This window comes from Oryzias latipes, chromosome 17, assembly GCF_002234675.1.
Source record: "Oryzias latipes chromosome 17, ASM223467v1".
Classification (NCBI taxonomy): Eukaryota; Metazoa; Chordata; class Actinopteri; order Beloniformes; family Adrianichthyidae; genus Oryzias; species Oryzias latipes.
The window spans coordinates 2,424,143-2,447,540 of record NC_019875.2 but is presented as its reverse complement, the minus strand read 5'-3'; the positions used below and the strand labels follow the sequence as shown (position 1 = coordinate 2,447,540).

Below are 23,398 nucleotides of genomic sequence, written 5' to 3'. Positions count from 1 at the left end.
CCCATATACACTGACCAAAAATATAAACGCAACACTTTTGTTTTTGATCCCATTTTTTTATGGTATGAACTCAAAGATGTGAAACATTTTCCACATACACAAAATGTATGACAATCCATCTCACCTCATAGGTGTGCCATATCAAGATGCTGATTAGACAGCATGATTATTGCACAGGTGTGTCTTAGACTGGCCACAAGAAAAGGCCACTCTGAAATCTTCAGTTGTATCACACAGCACAATGCCGCAGATGTCTCAAGTTTTGAGGGAGCGTGCAATTGGCATGCTGATAGCAGGAATGTCCACCAGAGCTGTTGCTAGGGAATTGAATGTCCATTTCTCCACCATAAGCCGTCTCCAAAGGCGTTTCCGAGAATTTGGCAGCACATCCAACCGGCCTCACAACCGCAGACCACGTGTAACCACACCAGCCCAAGACCTCCACATCCAGCATGTCCACCTCCAAGATCGTCTGAGACCAGCCACTCGGACAGCTGCTGAAACAATCGGTTTGCATAACCACAGAATTTCTGCACAAACTGTCAGAAACCGTCTCAGGGAAGCTCATCTGCATGCTCGTCGTCCTCATCGAGGTCTCGACCTCACTCCAGTTCGTCGTCATAACCGACTTGAGTGGGCAAATGCTCACATGCGATGGCGTCTGGCACGTTGGAGAGGTGTTCTCTTCATGGATGAATCCCGGATTACACTGTTCAGGGCAGATGGCAGACAGCGTGTGTGGCGTCGTGTGGGTGAGCGGTTTTCTGATGTCAAGGTTGTGGATCGAGTAGCCCATGGTGGTGGTGGGGTTATGGTATGGGCAGGTGTATGTTATGGGCGAAGAACACAGGTGCATTTCATTGATGGCATTTTGAATGCACAGAGATACCGTGACGAGATCCTGGGGCCCATTGTTGTGCCGTACATCCAACAACATCACCTCATGTTGCAGCATGATAATGCACGGCCCCATGTTGCAAGGATCTGTACACAATTCTTGGAAGCTGAAAACATCCCAGTTCTTGCATGGCCAGCATACTCACCGGACATGTCACCCATTGAGCATGTTTGGGATGCTCTGGATCGGCGTATACGACAGCGTGTTCCAGTTCCTGCCAATATCCAGCAACTTTGCACAGCCATTGAAGAAGAGTGGACCAACATTCCACAGGCCACAATAGACAACCTGATCAACTCTATGCGAAGGAGATGTGTCGCACTTCATGAGGCAAATGGTGGTCACACCAGATACTGACTGGTTGTCTGAGTCCCCTGACCCCCTCAATAAAACAAAACTGAAGATTTCAGAGTGGCCTTTTCTTGTGGCCAGTCTAAGGCACACCTGTGCAATAATCATGCTGTCTAATCAGCATCTTGATATGGCACACCTGTGACGTGGGATGGATTGTCTTGGGCAAAGGAGAAGTGCTCACTATCACAGATGTAGACAGATTTGTGAACAATATTTCAGTGAACTGTTTATTTTGTGTATGTGGAAAATGTTTCACATCTTTGAGTTCATATCATAAAAAATGGGAGCAATAACAAAAGTGTTGCGTTTATATTTTTGGTCAGTGTAATTGACAAACTCACCAGTGAGTTTAGAGACTACAAAGGGTTAAACAATGATGGCACATCAATTAAAGGATGAAATTAAGCTGGTTAAAAGACAAACATAATTAACATGGATTACCAATAAGAGGTCTGAAAAACATGGGTTTTAGGTTTATTAAAAAGCAGGAAAAAAATGCAGAAATCCTTAGAATTCTCTAAACTAACATTGTAAATAAAACAACTAAAAGTCCCAAGGTCCAGAAAGGATGTAAAAAAAAAAGCAAAGAAAAAATAGTGGAAAAAGTCAGAATATTTCAAAACAATAAATCAAAAACTAAAACAGAATAAGTCTCTACCAAAAACATACTTTTAAGAAAACCACAAACAATATTTGACATGACAGTTTTTATCATTTAAGAAAAAATCTAGATTCCGAGTTGGTAAAAATCCTCTGTACTGTAGTTCATAATACCAGACAGATTGCTTTTGCTGCTGCTTGGCATTGTCAAGAATAATACTTTTTCCTCACAGCTCAGACATAACAGTGCAAAGCCGGCAGTCTTCATCAGCGTCTAAAATAATCCTGTGGTAAAAGTGAGGGTGAAAGCCTGCAGCGACACCTCGTATACGTGTAATGGCATCAATTTAAAGTGTGACCTTCTCAGTCTGGTGAGCTGCTCTCAAAAAAAGCACAATTAAAGCTCAGCAGTCAGGGTCACAGTGAAAACCAAAGCCACATTATTCAATAAGTGGTTTTGAAGAGTTTGTCTCCAAAAACTCATTTCAAGCATCAACCGAACCATACTGCACAAAAAAGTACTAAAAGTAGGGTGCATGTGTGCCACAACTCATCAGTAATCTGAAAACTGAGTTTGAGGAGGACAAATAGCTGCTGAAGTGGTTCAGAGATGAACGATAAATGGTGTGTACCTACATGTATACAGTGGTTAACTACTTTCCCAGAAGGCCCAAGTCTCAGTCCCATTCATCCATGCCCACACATTCACACACTGATGGTGGCTCTGCTGCCTAAGGCTGGTGCCAACGCATGACCATCAGGAGCAAACCTGAACAGGGACGCTTGAACGCATGGGCGGGTAGGGCGGTTTGACATGCAGGGATCCATTCCTAGAACTGCATGTGTGTGGACGTAACAGGCGGGAACCGAGCCTGCGATCTTGCAATCCGAAGTTGACCGCTGTTGCCATGCACAACGGTCACCCCGCAAGATGAGCCACAAAAAAGGAAATGTTGTTTACCTTTTGGCATATTCCTTCAGGGGTTGCCACGGCGAATGAGCTTTCACTGATTCACACAGGTGTTTTGGCAGAGATTTTTAAAACAAATGGCCCTCCTGACACGACCCTTTATTTTATCCGAGCTAGGGACCGGCACAGGGGGACCCAGACTGGGGCCCCCTTGTGACTACATAGGCAGTAGAGAGAAGGGTCTTGCCCAAGGACCCACAGTAGATGACCCTCATCAAACAACTTGGGAATCAAACCCTGATTTTCTGTGTGCCAGCTACCAGGCACATGGAAGGCCATGTTACACAGCCACTACATACATTTGGCTCAGATTGCACGGATGAAAATTGTTCAAATATTAATATATGAGGAAAAAGAGAGAAAAGTTGTGGTCTTTCACTTTAAATTTTCAAAGATGTATCACAAATGAACCATGTTAAAATCATGGATGAAGTAGGAAGAAACCACACAAAGAACATGTAAGTCAACATAAAAGCCAAATCTGGCCCAAAATTCGTGTGTCAGTTCTATAATTTGAATGTGTGTGTGCGTCTTATACGTGATATTATAGTTATACATTGGTAGTACATGCTTGTAATTATTGCATGTAAACGACATGAAACACGCATAAATTGCTTAATTCTCAGCAGACCAAAAATTTTGAACAGCTCAAAACCGAATTTACATAAAGACCATCGTCCGAAACCCGTGACAGACATCTGCACACATCAACGAATGACGGATGCAAGAAACCCTTATGAACTATGTATGTCATGCATGTATCACACTCACCCAATCCAGGTCTCTTATACAGTCAATGAGTGGAACAGAGAGGATGACTCCACCTCCAAAAATAAAGTTATTACAGGCAGAAATGTAGTGATATGGGAACTGCACTCTTGTGCATTACATTCGTTTTTTTATTTAAATGTATGCCATACCTTTTCAGGGAAAGATTTAAGAAATTATCATTTGTCTAATTTACAATAATATTTTAAAAAAGATTATTATTTTGTCCAGACTGAGGGATCCTTGTCAATGCCCAGCATCCCATAGTTGGTACAAGAAAGTCTGAGTCCAGCTCAGTTAATTGGCACATTTAATTAAGGCTTCTTGGCTTTGGGTGGAGGCAACTGATGCACAGCGAGTGACGAGTCAAGAACATCACCAAATGTTAGCTTGGAGGCAGAAGCTCTTCACAAATGTCTGCTGGATGCACAAGCTTTTCCAGAAAGAAAAAAAACCACCCATTGTATTTGTATTAATGCTGCAGAAGAAAAACCGAAATCTCCTCAGTCTGCCTTAAAGCTCAAAGACCAACCTGCCCATAGCTGTGATTCAAGGCAGTGTGCAGGACCGAATGAGAGGAAAACGACTGTTGCTATGAAAAAAGGGAAAGTTAAGGAAAGCAGTCTGGAAGAAACCATTCTGACATCCATTTCTGTGACTGCCTGAGTGTGAGGAGCCCACCCCACCTCAGCTGTGGTGAGGAGAGCCCAGCCCAGGCAGCCAGCAACCAGCGCGTCTGTGCCTACCAATCGGCATGCTCGGCTCAGGCGGTGTGCATTGCTCTTCAGTCTCAGCAGCTGAAGCTGGGCGCAGGGGAACTGCGACGGCCGCGCCAAGCATCTTCTCAGGTATGTGCCGCTACGCCCTCCTTCGTCTTTGCGATGCTCCGGCATTATTTTTCTGCTGCTTGCTGCTGCAGGCACCGGCGGGTTACCAGGGAGGGGTTGCTATGTCCTTTTATTTTGATTCTTTCCCCCGCTCCCCACCTTTTTTTTTTTTTTTTTTTGGGGGGGGGGGGGGGGTGGCTCACGTAGCCCCGGTGAAGGAAGCGGCGCTCCCTCGGTAAACACGGAGGACGCATCTGCAGGCGCTCCTGTCCTCGCGTGCGTTAACTTGCGCACGCCTCCAAATGTTCGCCCGCTGCGCGCCGCGGAGCCGCCGCCGCTCGCTTCGCAGGATTCAAACATTTCCACTCAGTCCATGTTTAACTTGCAGCAGGATTGTTTCCCTCCCCCCTGCTAGGCGCTGACTTGCGGCACTGAGGCAGGTATGGGGGGGGGGGGGGGGGTATCCTAGCTGTCAGTTTTCCTGTGAAAATAAAGACTGCAGAGGACTGCACGGCTAGGTCATGCTGTATTCATAATGCATAGCGTCTCCATCACAACACTTATGTTTTATTGATACCTGTGCTGTGATACAACGCGCCTATTTCAGTCAGTCATTCATGGAGAGTTCTCCAAAGGGAGAATGTGATGGACTTAGTTAAGAGCTGTTAATTAAAAACGTGCTGAACTTGTGTTTTGACTGAGTTTGCAGGGATGATCCCACCCCCACCCCACCCCTGATTAGCCTGATCTGTAGCTCTGCTCTCTCTGTCACTAGGTAAGATTTAGGTGCACTCCCTTAGCAGTTAGGGTGGTGCTGCCTGCTAGTGCTGATGTGTTACAGTGGCCACTGTCTGTGCATGCAGGCTCTCCAACCAAGCCAGGCCTGGCTGCATGCTGGGGGCCTCCTCACCGTGCCCCCCATGTGTGATCATCAAACTCCTATTTTTTTAAAGAGCAAATTTAAATTCACGATTGAAAGTTTAATAAAGTAAGTTTCCGGGAGACAGTCCTCTAAGAAAACTGACGTGAAACAGGACAGCACTTTTAATTAAAATCAACTTTTAAGTTGACCTTTTTTGCCCCCCCTCCTAGAAAATCAGGTGTTTCTGACCAGAGCAAAGGTCCAGAATTGGTTGTTTGGTGGAGAATAATGATAGTTTTGTTGTTGCTATGCAAAAAAAAGCTCATGTGCTTCATTTCCCCTGCAATCATTTGAAGCTTTGACCTTGTCAAAAAAGAGCAGTTTTGTGACTGGCTGGCTTTGCCTCTCCTATAGAAATGCACTTTGAAAAAATAGGATTTTTTTTCCCACTTTCACTCATAACAACCCCCCCCCCCTCACCATCTTCCTCCTGCTTTTACCAAACTTAAACAGTGGGGAATAGTTTGAGGATGGAAAAAACTCTTTCTGTCTTTCCTCGCTTGATGTGTCCTAATGCAGCTCTGCTCTTTAGTGAACTGCTCTGTTTTTGACTTGTGTCCTTGACAAAATCCTGAATGTGGATTTTCTTTGCAGCACCATAAACATTTAGGCTGTTTCGATGCACTACCAGCTGTGGGTTCATTACTGAAATTAAGTTTTGCAATGAAACAAGCAGAAACGTTTGAAAAAGCACCAGAGAAGCAACATTGACAAAGTTCTGAGCGAGGAAATGTTAAGGTCACTTTAAGGTCAACCCATTTGAGTTCAAACGGGCTTTGCTGATCTCAGTTCAAAAGTGCTGCAGTGTTATATGAATCAGTTTATCAATACAAAACATGCAGCAAATAATTTAAAACTAACTTACATGAAAAATGAAATGTCATTGTTTTAGTAAGCAATTTGATTTAAATGTCTTCATTTAGCAAGCGATTTAGACTTTTTTTTGGTAGTCTGCCTAAAGTCAATTCCTTTTCAGTAAACTATAAATCTATGAAAGCATTTTCTCATAGCTGGAAGTGTTTTGTTTATTTATGTCAAATGAGTTTTTTTCAGGTGTTTAACGACCCACTCCGGTCATCTTGTGATCTATTGTCAAAGCATTCCCAGTGGTCTTTTAACTATTACCAGTATGCTGGGTCATTTTCTAGGACATAGTCTCTGCAGAGCAGCAGTACATCATTAGAAATTCACCTCTGAGTTGTGCAGAGGACTTATGGTGAGGAGGATCTCCTTCCCCATGTCTAATCATCCATCTGTTTGCATGCATTTTGGATAGCTTACAGCCCCTCACAACCCCAACCTGACACTGCCAGTGCAATAAATATGGCGAGGGATAAATACTGTTAGCCAGATGCAGCTCAGACGAAGAAATCAAAGGCGTACATGGATCTATTTGTCTGGAAGTGGATGCATCAGAATGGAGCAGTGCCGTTGTAGTTTTTATTGAAGCTTTTCCCAACACCATATTTTTGGCTTCTGATTCGCAATGATTTGAATAAAGAAATACTCAGACATACAATTTTGAGTTAAAGTTTCTTTATATTTGTCCTCCATCATTAGAAAAAAGTCTCAACAACATGTTAAAATCTGCAACAAAAAAACAAAACAATTTTCATTAGAGTGGGTCGCTAACAGTGGATTTAAAACAGTTCTTTATCATGTCTAAGAAACAGATTAATTTACCAGATTTGCCTTTAAGTCACACTTAAATGGCACTTAAAACTAGAAAAATGAATAATGCAACAGCATTAAGTGGCAGACCACCACACCCATCTCAATCACTGATGATTGAAAGTGTTGTTGCTTTATGAAGATTTTATGGAAATTTGGGATGAAAAGCAGAAATAATCTGCTGTTCAACCTTTATTCTTGGGAGATTGATCAACCACCACTGGCTTGAAGCCAAAGAACCACAAGAAGCAGTTAATGCAGGAAGTTCAGATGTAATAAACATGGCATAAACTGTTAGATTTGTTGTAAATAAACCACGTAGTAGTGTTTTAATTGTTTGTTTTGTGTATTCTTTTTAAGTGTGTTCGTTGCTTTTACTGTTTCTGTTGTGGTAATGTAAAATGCACAGAAGCTTCTACAAATATGATTATAAATAATAAGAAAATTGCTTAAAATGCAGCACTCCTATGTAAAAAGTATTGTAATTTCTTATTGTAAAGTAGCTGCAAAGAAAATCCTAAATATAGTTGTGGCAGTTTCCATAATGGATCACTAAAAAAAAAATCAGAAAATGGAATGAAATGTTTCCAATCATTCCTCTGATTGTTGTGTTGTTTTCTTTAAAAACCTGAACTTGTGAGTTTATTCTAATATTTTGTAATGGGCAGAATCAGATTAAAAAACAACAAAATGAAAGGATAATTAGACACTTTAATCTTAAACTGAATTGACCCATATTTCGATGGCTTTTTAAAATGTTTTGATTGATCAGCGATGTTAAACTAAAGCACACTGTCTGCGAGTAATGAAAAGTATATGATGTAGCGGTACTGCAAGTTAACCCTTGTGCTATCTTAGATGACCCCACCCTTACATTGACGTGTTCTCCCTACCATGACAAAGGTGGATAAAGGTGGAAAGATTTCATGTAATCCATGGACACCAGTGAAGATCACAAATCATTGAAGAAAAAAGGTTCAGAGCACTGTCTAGTGGGTCTAGATGACCCAACTCCCAATGTTAAAGTGCCTAGGATAGCAGTTTTAAAGGCTTGTAGATTTATCATCCCTCAACAATACCTTTGTGAAGACTTTTTCTGAAACTTTGATGAAGGTTTTGCGTTTGAAAGCTGTCTGCTGTCATCTCCAGGCAGGACAGACTGTTGCAGCTATAATTAATGCATCAGACGGACAGCCACACTTCACCCAGAGACGGGAGCGCAGCAACTTAACAGACGACTTCATTATGCCGACATGAAAGTGCAGGTTTATTTTTGTCATCTTGTTGCACAAGATGAGACAGAAAATCAATGAAAAATCTAGCAGACCCTGTTTCAACCTTTTAAAATGCGTTAGTTTGCCTAATCTGTGATCATTTTCATTTTTAACTAAATTCCACCTTCAATTTAAGATGTTTCCTACTTAAGGGAGTTGGAACTTGTTCATCTAAAACATTTTGGTCTATTTTTCTAAAACGCAATCAATACATATATAATGTAGGATTGCAAAAAGGATCAAACTGATGAATTATGACTGCAAGGAACTTATGAACTGTGTTTGACAAAAAACGTTCTAGGCTGTTATAGTCCCTGTGAACCAAAAGGAATTTTAATTAAAATTACAACAATGTTTAGCTAAAATTGACCTCTTCCAGCATATCTATTAAATAATTTAATGACTGGTGATTTTGCATTACACCACTGAAGGTAAAGTGTGTTGATTTTTCTCCTTTCTACCCAATCTCTGGGGATGTAGAGGCCCTATAACCCTTCATGACACTCGCACCCAACAGTGTGAGTGGGAAACAGAGAGGTTCCGGTCAAGGTGTCTGGTACAGCCCCCTTGTGGATTCAAATCTATAATCTCCCAATCTCAGGGGAACACGCTACCACAAGGCCTCTGAGCTGGTCAAACTTATATTGAACTGTGGAATAGTGCCACAATTTAGTATCAGTGATTAAAAGGCCTAGATCGTGCAAAATCAACTTTTTTTGGCTTTTAAGTTTATTATTTTGTTAATTCCTCACAAAAACAACCCCAAAGCGGTATTTTGCTCCATTCACGCATTTCTGAGCATCCATCTAAAACCCTGTTCTCCGAGCACCAGCCCCTCCCAAACCACGAAAACGAGCGGGTTCTCACTTCCAGGAAGAATCTGCTCTGCCAGAACCGCCCCCAGGCTAACACACACACCCACTGTCGGGCATCGGCTAAACGCTTTCATTTTAAACGCACAATGTGCACATCTATCTTTGCAAAACTTTGGAGGCTGTTTGTTTTGACAGACAGATCTTAATTGTCATTGAAAATTGTTAAAAAACTGAGAAAACAATTAAAAAAAAAATAATATAAAGAAAGCTCCCAAACTTTAATTTATTAGACGAGATCCAGGTTTAACATTTTGTTGAGCAAAACTCAGACTGCCAAGTCCGGCTTTAGGTTGATGTCATGAAATGAGTGGCTCCTGCAGGAAAATAACACATATTTCATTAAAAAATGTATTATTTAGTGTGCCAAAAGTAAAATAATGTCATATATATGGATATAGTTTATACTGAAAGGTTTAAGAAAAACACAATAAATGCCCACTAAACTATTTGATAAAAAATACATTTAAATTAATGTAACTTAAATAAGTTTGTTTTATGTCATCTAATTTATTTTAAATAGATTTGGCTGCACGATATGAGGAAAACTTGTGATATGCGATAATGGTAATTAATATTGTGATAACCATATAAGTTTCAATATATAAACAAAGAGCAAAACAACCAAAACCATCATTCCCATTTCATTGCAACAGTTTAAAAATTATACTCCAAATGACCCTCATCTACATAGGAGCCAAACATCTAACATATAGGGCTCCATCTGATTGGTCAACAACATGAAGGGGTCCATCTGATTGGTCAACAACATGAAGGGGTCCATCTGATTGGTCAAATGCTAAAAGGGATTTATTTTTTTTGTTAAATGCTTCAAAAGTTGCTATAAGATTGCTTTAGCACATTTAAGGGAACCATTTATTGCAATATTGACTGTCTTTTACGATATGCGTATTTCACAGCTTGATATTGCGATAACGATACATTTTTGTGTAGGCCTATTTAAAAGGATTATCAGATTGTACTTTTTTTTTTACCTTCTTCCATATGAATGGTAATAAATAGATTATTGTCTGTCAGTCTATTCCACTGCTTATGGAAACAATCCCCAGTGTCGGCTTGTTTTTACTTTAACACAGAAATAATTCCAGTCCTTCTAACTTGTGTTTTATCCAGTGAGAGTTACTGCAGTAAATGTGGTCCAAACGCTGCTCTCAGTGTCAGGAGGATGAGGGATTGTCACGGCAGAGGACCAATGTTTCAACTAGAACCTAGAGCCTTTTGTTCGGGTCAAATCCATTTTTCCAGTGTTCTGCTGCCCCACAAAAGGGCAAGAAACCATCATTTAGGCAGTGATTTAGTAATTAGACTAACAACTCTCAATGATTAAATTAATGAACAATTGACGGGTATTTCAGACACTAAAGGGATTGGATTTAAAGTATTTGTAGTGAATTCACTGATGTGCTACTAAAGATGTTGTCTTCTCCTTTGACATGAATTTTTAAAAACAAGCTATCAAAAAAAAAGCTGAAGATGACAATTTGATAAATTGCTGTTGTCCACAGAGAGTCATAAGTGTTTGTGCTATGGAGGGTCAGCGCAGCATCTGCAGATAAAACCCCCCATCAGCACACCGTAACCCTTGTTCTATCCTAGGCACTTTAACATTGGGAGTTGGGTCATCTAGACCCACTAGACAGTGCTCTGAACCTTTTTTCTTCAATGATTTGTGATCTTCACTGGTGTCCATGGATTACATGAAATCTTTCCTCCTTTATCCACCTTTGCCATGGTAGGAAGAACACGTCAATGTAAGGGTGGGGTCATCTAAGATAGCACAAGGGTTTTTAAAAAAGAAGCATCTGTTTTGTCGGATCAGCCGGATTGTTTTGAGAATGACACATTCGGTCTAGGTGCATGCTGTTACATGTTACCTCCCTGTTCTCTCCTTAGTGATGGCTGCTGCTGAGCAACCGGGCTCCAGCTTCCACCAGCAGCACTGCGCATAAGGCAACACACCCACCTTTGCCCTCCTGCCCTGAAGTGAGAGCGACGCCACCATGTACAGCGTGGAGGACCTCCTCATTTCACACGGATACAAACTGCCCAAGAGCGGCCCCCCGTCTGCCACGCCTTATGAAAAGCGCCCCGCCGACGGCCACCGCGAACTCGTGGATAACAGGGCGGGCCGGGGGACCCTGAACGGGAATGAGGCAGAGAGGGGGGCATCTATCACAGGCATCTACGGCAGCAAGCAGGTGCTGGTGAAGGCCTACCCCACTGATAACGAGAGCGCGGAAAGGAACCAGAGGAGAAAAGAAGCCGGCATCGGTATCCTAGGTGACGCTCAGCCCTTGGGTGATTCTCTCGCCACAGATAGTGGGTGAGTATTTTTTTCCCTGTCTTCTGCAATCCCCCACACCCTTTTACCTTCTCTATTCTCTTCTCACTGGGGCCCTTCAGTATTGCATGCAAAACTGAGTCTGCAGTGCGCTGTTTTTTTTTCCTCCCTTCCCCTCTCTTCCCCTCCTTCGAGAGCTGCAGAAGATTGTGGCTGCAGCAGGACTGCTGACATTTCTTACAGTGAAATGTGAAGAAATATAAAATGTGCCTCGCTACTCTCTGGAGCTGTTAAGACTCCTCGTGGGGATGGGGCCCGCTCCTCCGTAGAGCGGTCTCCCCTCTGCAGCCTCGACAAGGCGGGCAGATGTAAACAGCAGCACTAGACAGTAAGCAAACGCAGGGAGAGTGAACATGCCTGAAGACAGGAGCATAATCACTCCACTGTAAACACTGGCACATTGAATCACGCCCAGCACGTGCTCTGTGATGTAAGCATGTTGCTGGGCAAGTATGCACAGCGCAGCTCTAACCCACCATACAGTAGCATATGCTGCTGAAGATGATCCATTGACATTGCTGCTGAGATGAATGAGTGCACTGACTAAGAGTGCCTTAGTACGGTGCAGACTCTTTTTTTTTGTCAGATCACTTTAATAACTGCGGACCCTAAATGTATGCAAAAAAAATAATGACATTAATTTTGATTTTTATTATCAGATTTATTTGAAAGATTTTGCCAACTGCAAATCATCACAAGCTTCTGCAGTGACAGAAATCATCCACACTGGAGATAATGCAGGTCCTACTGCAGCATTTTTGATTTAATTATTTCAGCCAAGTTTCTGTGTCGCCAGGCAGACTTTAACAGCAGTATTTTGACGATTGATGGTTATTGCTATAAATAGGTTATTATTTTACAGAAATGGACAATTACATAAAAGTTATTAGAATAACTGCTCTGAAAACTAAAACTTTATAATCAAAGTTAAATTAAAGCGTGAGTTGCGTTAGAAGGCCTTCAGGCGCTAGCTGCCCCAGCCCTTACTGGCTGAGCAGCTCCTAGATGCCCCTCAGTTTCTCCTTTCTGCCTCTGCCACTCTGGTCAAAGCTGCTAAATAAACTATTTTTTTAAAATGGCGGCTTTTCTGTTGATTTCATCTTCATAGTAACCGTTTTAATTCTTTGGTAACGTTGGGGTGACAAACAGGTTCGTGTAATTTTTAGAAGACTTGGCAAAAGTAGATTTTGGGATTTCCTTGGCAACGTAGGTTTTTTGTTAACCTTATCCACATTTCTAGCAAGGTCATATCGAATGTCATATTGTTTCGTTTAGCTCTTGCCAAGGATTCTTGTATGACCTTTTTACAGTATTCTGATAAGAAAATGCGAGCAAGAGGAAAATGCCACGTTTGTGAGCTCGCCACACCAACCCTGTTCAAAATCTACAACTTCTAATTCCAACATTTTTTCCCAAGTAGTGTCCCAATGATGCTTGAGGAGTTAAGAGACGATAGATCGAAATCCCTTGAAAAGGTACTAAAGGTGATTTTTTTTTCCAATTCAAGATGGTGCCCTCTTCCTGAGGTCAAAGGTTAATAAGACTGTAGTTGTAGTTTTAGGCCGAAACCGAATTTTTCCCCTACCCCTCCAATTGTTGGGGCATTGGGAGGAGTAGGGTTGTCCAAAATAGTTTTTTAAGGGTTACCCCTCACGGCTGAGGGATGCCGAGCCCTCCACTGGGAGGGTGTTCCGCGGCAGGGAGGTGAAGCGCTTTACTTCCTATGGGTGTGCTCTGATGCACAGAAGTTTACATTTAAATGTAAGTAATTACTTTTTGTTTTAGCATGACCTTTTTAAAGTTATAAAACCAATGTGATGTATTTCCGAGCTCTTGCAGCTCTGCTCTAATGTAGCTGACTGGCGACTGTTGATGACGTCATCCAGTGGGAGTAACGTCTGAATGTAAAGACACTATTTTTCCATAATTCTCCGTTTGGAGGGCTAAATGTATGAATACGAAGAAGCCGTAGGGGTAAGGGAAGATATCGGATTCAGCCTTAGACTTTAGCTGGCAATAGCTGTGTTTCCATTACATTTATGTGCCAAACTTTATAAAAATTTTAGAAATGTTGAAAAAAAAACAATTTCACAATTACACTGGTTACGTTAAATCATAATTATGGGAATAAACACAAACCAACTTATTCAGTCATTCAAAAACATGGCAATGGATTTGAACAAATTTTTTTTTTTACTGAGGATACATTCAAATTTCTGCCACGGTGGTAGCGCTGATAATCATCTTTTAAAGGAGACAAGTTTTCCTTTTTCATATTGTGCAAAAATGTGAAAATCATAGAACATCACTCTTTGCCACTAAATGGCTGCCAACCCATAGGTTTTGTCCTGTCCTATAATCATTTCAAAACTTCCTTTGGATATCCCCTACAAGTGTGTTTTGGTTTATTTAGTGGATGTAAAAATATTTTTCTTGAACTCCCATTCATTTGTTCCATTCATTCTTTGATGGATTTGGCCACTTTAGTGTCATAAGTTTTTAAAAGGCGGGGGGGTCATTCACTATGCCCAAAATTCATTTGGACCGAGTATGAGGTGTGTGCAAATTCTGGTAAGTTTTTGATCATGTAGTGGGGGTCAAATCTTTGCTCAAAGGCACAGTAAGAGAAGAGAATTTTGAAAACATTCTGGTCCTTGCCGTCCAGGACTGCTGCCGTCCGTAATTATTATGTGTAGTGTTGTTGACAGAAAGTCATCAGAGCTCTTTTTTTTTAACTTTTAAGCCCAAAAATGCTGTTAGTCTTGTTATTTATTTTACTTATATGCTTTTTATATTTCATAATTATCCTGGTTTGCAATCACACCTTTTCCTGTAATCAAATTTTCTTTTAAGCTACTATTAGTGGCTACATGGTAAAAAATATGGAAATTTTGAATGTATTTTTTTATGTCTTGTATCTGTCGATTGTGCTATATTTTTAAAGACATTGTTTAATCTTGCCAAGTGAGGGGATGTGATCAAATAAAATAAAGCATACAGACCCTTTTGCTTTTACATCTCATCGGGTAATGGGATGTTTTTGCCGAGGCTTAAACAGCCACCGTCGCTGGCCAGATGACCAGCTTCCAAGACAGGGTCAGCATAATTTAATATGCAGATCATATTGCAGTAGCATCTAAATTTCATGGTGTCTTCAAGGGACTCTAGAGTTGCTGACTTAAGCGCTTCTGTCTCGTATGTGCAGTCTCTTCTTGATTAAGTTCTGTTGGAAAGCCAATCCTGCCAATGCCAAAATATTGTCTTTGAACAAAAACACATGGGCCACTTGTGATGTTAAAAGATTTATAAAAATTGCAAAAAATATGAATGTGATAGTTAATCCCTTTATATCCCTTTATGAATTTGTGAAATGAAAAAAATATAGATATTTCAAGAACACCAATATACAATACATAATTTGTAAGATAAAAGCATAGTAAGCATCTTTATAAATGCTTGTAAGTATCTTATTGAAACAACATCGGGGTCTCTGTTAATGACAAACTTTTTGTTTATTATAGATTCTACGATGTTCCCAGTTTGACCTATTCTGAACCTCTGAGCTACGATGAGAGGGATCTTTCCTACTGGCGGAGGCGAGGTCAGGACTTCAGCATCCTTCTGGACTATGCTGATGGCAGGGAGCTAAGGGCCTCCGCTGGAGCCTGGAGGCCACAGGCCCTGATCACTGCAGAGGAATACAGAGCTGAGAGGCAAGCGCAACAGTTATGGGAAGATCTCTCCTGGTTAAGGGATCCAGAAGCAGGCCCTGGTCAGCTCAGGGTGACTGGGGAAAGGAAGTGCCAAAGTCTTGGTACAGAGGACTGGAGGCCTGCTGTGGGTCTGGGGAGGCAGCTGTCGGATGGGGACGGCGAAAGGTGGGCCAGAGATCAGTATCGTCTAAGGACACCTGAGGGTTTCTTTCATCCTAGAACTAAAACAAAGTCTCAGTCTCTCCCCAGAGTTTTGTCCCCTGATGGAACTGACAGCAGAGAGCTCATTCCATCAAGACCTAGCTTGCCGGATAGACAAAGATTAAGCAGCACTGTTTTCTCTGGACCCTACAGTCGGTATGTTTATGGTGGTGTAAGGGACAGATGGAGTAGGAATGCTGGGCCAAGTAGCCATGTTGCACTTTTACCAAAGCCCAGGTTCAGCAGGCCTTTAAAGCCTCCTTCATACGAGATTCACCAGCAGACCAGGGGTAGCGCCGAAATGCTTGCTATAGACCAGGGGGCCAAACAAAAGGACAGATCTATCTACTACTCTAGGGGGGTGGATTTGCGGCAAGACTATTTCGCACAACACTCTGCCATCTCTGGTATGGAGCCACCTGGTTACATTCCACCCCCCTCTTATAAAAGAGCGCCACCCCCAAGAGCAGTTACTTTCAACCGCAATGAACTGGCAAACTTTAGATGGAGAGCTGAAACTTTGCAAATGTCTAGCTCTGATCCTGGAAGGTGGTTTTCCAGGCAGGGGAGTGGCTCATGGTTGGAATATTATGGAGAGCGCACTGCATCCTATAGAAAACAAGTTCATTCTGGGCCTGAAGAAGAAACAGGTCAAACACGCCAATTACCCATTGAAGAACCAAGGGTGAAGCAAATCTCAGGAGGGCCTAGCGGAACTTCTCTACCCGACTCAGACAAAATCCATAACATCAACAAAGAGATTCCATCCGCTAAGACTTTAGGACAATCTACACATGATAGTGCCTTTCCTTCCCAACAGCAGCCAGCACCCAATACCGAAACACGCAAAGCAGCTCCCAGCGACAACGACAGCAGTAATCGGTGGTGCAACAAGGTCATTAGCAAGAAAAGTAACAGTGTGGGTCCTGAACAAAACCGTAGTCAATTTCTTCCCTCGTCAATTCTTGGTAAACCTCCACCACCACCAAGTAAGCTGCCAGACCAGGGTGTCTCTGAAACTGTGACAGAGGTAAAGAAAGTGGAACAACCAGAACCACAAGAGAAAGACAAATCCAAGAACCTAAAAAAGAGACTTAGTGAAACTATCTTCTGTTTGGTGTCTGTCCCTGCCACACCACAGCTCTGTGGGACAATTCGTGATCAGAATAACAACAACGAGAAGTCGCCAGATCCAGCAGGCAGTCCGAGTGACAACAAAACTGGCCATTTAACAAACCAAAGTCTCCAAAGCACATCTTCAGCTGAAGCTGAGCTGCAAGCACTAACTGGTAGCATGGCAAGCAGTAAGACAAGCAGTAGAGCTAGCAGCAAAATGTTTAAAAAACTACCCTGTAGACCACCTAAAATAAACCATTACAAGGAGCTGAAGCTGTCTGGATCCTGGCCTGCTAATCAATATAGAGACCAGGAGACTCAAACGAGCCCAGAGGCCCAAAAACCCACTTCTGAAAACAAGGAAGCACAACAAGAACCTGCCCCTCCTGGCACTGAGGTTGCTTCTGACAACAGCGGTGTAGTGGGCACTGCCTTTAGTTTTCCCATACAAGGCGTAAAAAGTCTTAAATTGTCAAGCAACAGCGCCTTCTCTCTGACCTCCACCTTCTCCAGCCAGCTGAACAAGAGCACAGTTCAGCAGCAAACAGTTCCACCTTCAGGAAATGCGGAGGAGGCCAAACCAGCAGCCAGCAGCGGCCAAGAGACTTTTGAACAACTGCGACTGAAACCAACCACGCAACGACCATGGGACGCTGTCAAAGAGCTGGAGATGATTCAGAAAGAAGTTCAAGAGGAACAGCAACAGCAGATGAACAAGCAGCCCAGTGTTGACAAGTGCATAGAGGATCTCAATGAGGCTTACAAAGACATTTTGGAGCTAGGTACTGCCGGCAATAAAGTCTCAAATGGTTCAGTTCAAATTCCTGAACGTATCAAAATTCGGCTAACATCAGAACCTCTCAACAAGCCCAGCAGCCTTAGACGCAGTGCAGTAAGCTGGTCTGTTGACCCGGAATACAGAGAAATCAAGAGTGCTTTCTCCAGGCCAGCAACAAAGTCAGTAACATTTAGCAAGCAGCTTAGAGAAGAACTTCCAGTCCCACCAAGGGAGACAGGCTTCAGAGAATACAGGGTTGTTTCTCATGTTTCACGTAGAAGGAGCAACGATGGCAGGACGGTAAAACTGGACCTGCCAGATGAGCCCATTGAGACACCACTTTGTGACTTCAGCCCAACCACGCGCACCACAGCAGCTGAGGTGCCATGGGCAGATCGGCAACCCATGCAAGATGCCTCCACCCTTACTAGTCCTCCAGATTACGAGGACATATGTCAGGCTTTGCGTCAGTCTAAAGATCCGACGGACAATAGAGGCTCTGCAGGCCTTTCCAGATCTAATGACTCAGAGCTTCTTCAAGACCTCAGTGCTAACTCTGAAGAAGATTGCCCCATTTGCAAAAGAGAGCTTGAGAATCAAATGAGACAGGGTCCATTGCCTCCACTTCATGAGGAGAACAGCTCAGACAGCTCAGCTAATCAAAATGGCAGTCCGCCACAATGCGCTGCATTAGCAAGTCCAGCAGAAAACTTGAAAACGGAGGAGCCAGGTGACTCTAGTTCAAACCAGTCAGGGTCAGAGCAGGGTGTTGAAACAAAAGAGCAGCATTCCCTAACACAAGAAGGAGCTTGTGAGAAATCTGGTGATTCTGAAACGGAAAATATCAACAACTCTAATCCTGCAGAGAGCCTACCAGCAAATGAAGCTACAAAGGACTTTTTATCTACATCCTTAAGTTTAGCAACTGATCTACCTGCAGAACCCCTAGTTGAGGATATTCAAAGTGTTAATGAAACTGTTACAGAAGATGTTGAGCTTAACAAGCAGAAAGCAGATGAAGGAGGAGCAGCCAAAAGTAGTGCAGGCCAAAAGACAACTGAGATGAAAAATGAGTTGGAGGGATGTTCAACAACCGATGACAAGCAGGAGCAAGAGAAGAGGACATTTTCTGTTTCAGACCAACGGGTTGCCCTACGAACTCACCTGGGGAGGGAGCATCCAAGTCTACCAGAGTTTCCACCAGAAAGACTGCCTCTTTCAGTCCCTCCAAACCTAGACAGAAGATTATCTCTGAGTTTGGAGGGAGAAAGGAAGACCAAAGGGCCTTCCCACCGAATCGAGGCGTTGCAGAACAAGCTGGCAATTTCTCCAGGTCGTGTGGCTGTTGAGCGACTGGCCAGGATGAGAGAGGTGGATGTCATTTGCCGTGTGAGACGCCTGAGCATCAGGAGTACTGACTCTGGGGAGGGGGAGGCAGAAGGAGAGAACAAGGAAGTGGAGGATCTGCATCCTGAGCCTCCTGTAGACACAGAGAAAAATCAAGAAAGCCCTCCTTTCCAGCAGGTCGCAAAGGAGACAGTGATGCTAGATGAGAAGAAATCATTGCTCTCAGGTGAGAACAGACATAGTAGAAGTTGTTTACCCTCATCAAACATGTTGGGAGCTGTTGACAATGACTCGCATTAATTGATAGGTAATTTTTTTTACTGTCCCTCCAAATGTAGTTCATTCTGATGGTGACCACCACTTTATTTCATTTTGTAACCAACTGAAATAATTTTTTAGTTCTGATCATTTAACTTGATAAAGAAAAGCAGTCTTTCCTACTGATTATGAATAAATATTGTTGTTCTTCACATCTCAGAGTCCCATGATCCCAGTCCAGGGAAGACAGTGTAGAAAAACCTCCTCCATCATCACCATCTGAGGGTTTTAGCTCCAACACTGTGACCTGGCCACCTTCTAGAATGCCTTCATCTCATCTTGACACTGAAATGGCCTTCTTGTCCGACAAGAGCATTGTGTACACCTTCACCCTCGGCGCTGCATTGACTACTAAGAGTGCTGTTCCACTGCCAAAGGGAGTCCCTATTAACCACCCCGCCTTTCCAAACTGATTTCCCGCCTCCCCTTCTGCTCATGCCCAACTCCATCCTCCTATAAGGTTTCTACTTGTTAGTCTTCTTGTAGCGGCTTGTCTTTTTCTATACTGCCCCCCCCCCCCCATGCTTTTCTCATCGACACACATTATGCAATTCTGTCATGCATACTAGAGCTTCTGTCCATAGCGAAAAGCTGTTTGGCACTCTAAACAAACATGTTTGTTTACGAAGGGAGCTGTTAAGGATATGAATGTAAATGTTTCTTTTAAAGCTTTTATAGTCATAGAAAGGTTTTTGCCACGAACCTGTTCTGTTGCATTTAAACAACACCAAATCAAACTGCGTACCTGATTGTGGTAAGACAACAGCAGTTTTAGAACTGGACATCACTGTCTTTGGCTAAAGAACTGTTTTAATTTTCAGATGAGGTAAATGCGCCTTTTTTTTTAAAAGCCATCATCGCATTTCTCATTGCTTTTGTACACATTGCAAACCATAGATCTCTTCAGTGAAGAGCGACTCTATACAAGATGACATGATAAAGCTATTATATGATACTGGTTCTACACAGAAGAGAGAAAACTGCCTTTTTTTAAGCCCGTGCATAATTCCTGGTCTGATCAGGCGAGTTCTTTGATTTGTCCCTGATCAATTCAATGTAAAACTAAAATTTCCAGGTAATTTCAGGAAGCAATAAAGGCACAGACTAAGTTGGTGATCGGTAACTTTGTCTAACAATGATGGGTTTAGGAATTTAGAACAAAAAAAGAACAAAAAAGAAACGTAGAGCAATATTGTGGAATAGTGGAACTACCTGTAGGAACCCTTGTCAGAAGTCTTAATGTGAACATGTCATTCAGACCGTATTACAGGGAAATGGAGTCGTGTCAGGGTATATGGGCGCTTAACATAGGGTGGGTGCTTTATTTCATGATATCTATCTATCTTCATACATCTGTGCTGTAAAAAAACAAACAAAAAAAAACATTTCACTAAATATTTATTTTTGTTATCATCAAATTGTTAATCCGTTTGCATAATGTACAAAATAAAATATATTTTAAATATTTGAAGAGGAAATTTTGTATTTAACCATGACGTTTTATTTCTCCCTACTTATATTAAGATGAAAGTATCCTATCTGTGTATAGTATCATTCTGAGAGTATACATACTTTTTTAGTGCTTTAAAATTTATCAGAGCGATATAAGCTGGGATGACCCTGTGGTGTGCCTTGAACACACAGTTCGATTTCACTGAGCAATTGGGTTCATCACCTGGAGAGCTGAAAGGATGGAAACTTTCTGATTGTGCCATAACTTTCCTATCTGAAAGCGCTTCTTCAGAAGTTAAGACATAATTGTTGGACGCTCTTTGTGATATTTGACATTTCAGTCCACCCTAACTGTATTTCCTGTTAGAGGTCGAACACGACCTGTGTCTTTATCTTTGTCTTTGTATGTCTTCCAATTTATGTACTGTTGCGTTGTTATGTTCAATAAAATGTGGATTCTTTTCTTTTCCCTTCTTCCCACCCTTTCTTAATTCTATCCCTCTTTCTGACCCATTCCTTTTCTTTCTATCTCTGTTTCTTTCATTTCATGGAGTTTTAGAAATTTCTCTTGTTACCAACACTGACTGCACAACAGTAGGAAGTAGTGTTTAAGTGTTCTAAGCTCCAAATCAGCAAAAATTAGGTACAGATTTAATAAAATGAAGGAAGACATTTTTGTTCATGATTTTTTTGTTCTCTTTTTTCTTTCACATCAGCACTATGGTAGGACTCTATCATCCAGAATTGATTGCTATGTAGCATTTTACAGTTGTAGCATTTGATCAACTCAGATAGTTGCATCTGAATCACCTCTTGTACAATAGAACCATGTGTCGCATTATGTGTGTGTTGCATTATACACCCCAAAATGCCAAAAATGTATGTTCTGAGCACTGTTTCCCACCGTCATGACTTTACTGCTGCGCCTCCGGCTGCAGCAGTACAGTAGCATTATGGATCTTTCATGCTGTTTATCTGGAAAATGCAAACACTGAGTCTAAACTGTGAAGCTCCAATAAAACCAGAAATAGGATTTATGAGAAGAGGACAGTGTGAGCTTCAGTGTTTGGAGATAAATCCAGAGTCAGCATCACAGGGAGGAGAAGCTGGCGTGCCAACGTTACTAACACATCCCATCTCCAGTTCACAATGAGTACTGGAAGGCCTTGCCTCAGTTTTGTTTTGTTCAAACTGCCCCCCTAACAACCTTTAAAAAGCTATTTCAGTGCGTACTCACCCCTGCCCCCCCTGCTCCCAAAAATTGGCATGTTGGGTACACTTGAACATAGTGTCATTTGACTTTTTGTACTGCAGGTTAGGTGCAAACATGAAGTAATTATGCACACTTGTACTATTTTATATTTTCATATGAGATTTAAGTGCTTTTTTTACTCGCAGACATCTTTTTTCTTCTTTGCATGATCTGCAAGAGGGAGGAAGAAAGAAAATGTCTTACATAAAGTATATTTGCATTTGGTAATCCAATAGCAAACCCGTGGGCAAAATATTATGTCTCATAATCTCATTTACAAAACTATGCCAAGTATTCAAAAGCTATTTTTAGAGTAATTTAAGAAGGAGCTCATTCATTTTTATTTCTTTGAAGACATGCCTTTATCTTTTTATCTATAAATACTAGCATAATCCATGGTCATATGATTGTGCTACTGTTGTATATTACTGCAGTCTGATTCATAAATAAACTCTTTGCATGAAAGATGTGTTTGTGATCAATTTCTGCTCAAACTTTGGACTTAAATATTGTTGAGGCGTACATTTTTTTGCAAGTAAGGATGCAAAAATTTCAAAAAGAAGCATCTGCAACGTCGATGCGGACATCAGGGTTCACAACCGGTCAACCGTTTTTATTTTCAGATATTTGACTGAGTGTCAAAGGAGCTTTTATTTTGTGTGTGCAAATCTATCTGTGTGTTATCGCATATGTACTCCTGTGTACCGGCAGTTTCGGCCCAATTACCCTGCCAGACTGTCACACTGTGCTACACTTGCTGGATCAAAGCACCCGCAAACACAATACTTGAGCTGAACTTGTAAAAGGCTCGCAGCGTGTTCTCTGGGGTTTGGCGAGGATCCATCCTCCTCAAAATTCCTCTGTCTGCTATTTCCTTTAAAAAGGAGAGCAAACAGTTGGAGGAGTGGCTTCTCTGTCGGGATGTTCGGGTGCACTTCAGGAGATGCTTGGTGCTACAGGTGGGTTATGTAAAAGGTCTAACAGTGATAAGTCATTGCCTTTTGACCTCAAGAGTGCAGCTGTTCATGAACTGTTTTGGCTCAAAGCTAAATTTCTTTTTCACTCAGAAAATGGAAATAGCCTCATGTTATACGATCAAGGTAAGGAATGTCAGGCAGTTTATTCATAGATTTTTACATTTTCAGTTCATTGAAGGAGATTTTTCAAGCTAAATCTAACTTTATGTATTTAAGTAAATTTTAAATTCTGATTGCACATGATTAACAGAATCAGTCTCAGTTTCCTTTAAAAAGCAGATTAAAAAGCAGTTTAATAAACAAAGACTCTCTAGCTGGATGTTGGTAACAAATCTAACCAAAATCCCCCTCTGATGGCGGACTGCCTTATTCTGCTGAACTTTAGAAGGGCTCAGTGGAATCCGGTTCAAAACAGCAGAGCTCTGAAGTCAACAAGTCATTATAAATTTGAATTCAATTTTAATATCGGAAATCCCATTCACCAATGTTCTTTGTCAGTGTTCTGCAAAAACCTGCAGAAAGACTTCATAAAAACAATTCCGTATTCTGCAAATAAAATAAAAATAATTAAAATATCAACATGATAAACAACACAGCTCTCTTGTAGGGCAAACTATTACTCATCGGGTGTCAAATGGCCACAAAAAGAGGCCAAACAAAGGAAAAAAGTGTTCTGTGCAAAGATTTTCCCTTCAAAAAGTCTTACGGTCCTAAACGCACCACATG

General features: G+C 41.7%; 1 protein-coding gene across 2 annotated transcripts; it reads left to right on the top strand.

Moving 5' to 3' along the window:
• Positions 1-1,917: 1,917 nt before the first annotated feature.
• Positions 1,918-22,160, top strand: LOC105356122 (junctional protein associated with coronary artery disease). 2 transcript variants are annotated; one of them, XM_011486159.3, is made up of 4 exons: positions 1,918-4,438; positions 11,071-11,500; positions 15,040-18,899; positions 19,152-22,160. In XM_011486159.3, exons 2-4 carry the CDS (start codon positions 11,178-11,180, stop codon positions 19,184-19,186), a joined length of 4,218 nt encoding a protein of 1,405 aa, XP_011484461.1. In that variant the 5' UTR covers positions 1,918-4,438; positions 11,071-11,177; the 3' UTR covers positions 19,187-22,160. The 2 variants fall into 2 exon arrangements, with proteins under 2 accessions (XP_011484461.1, XP_020566316.1); XM_020710657.2 differs by having other exon boundaries at positions 15,040-22,160.
• The last annotated feature ends 1,238 nt before the right edge of the window (positions 22,161-23,398 follow it).

Excerpts from the sequence above, each read along its gene's own strand:
- LOC105356122 (XM_020710657.2), top strand. The coding sequence starts at position 11,178 with ATGTACAGCGTGGAGGACCTCCTCATTTCACACGGATACAAACTGCCC. Across the intron at positions 11,501-15,039 it reads TCTCTCGCCACAGATAGTGG|ATTCTACGATGTTCCCAGTT; the intron begins GTGAGTATTTTT and ends TGTTTATTATAG.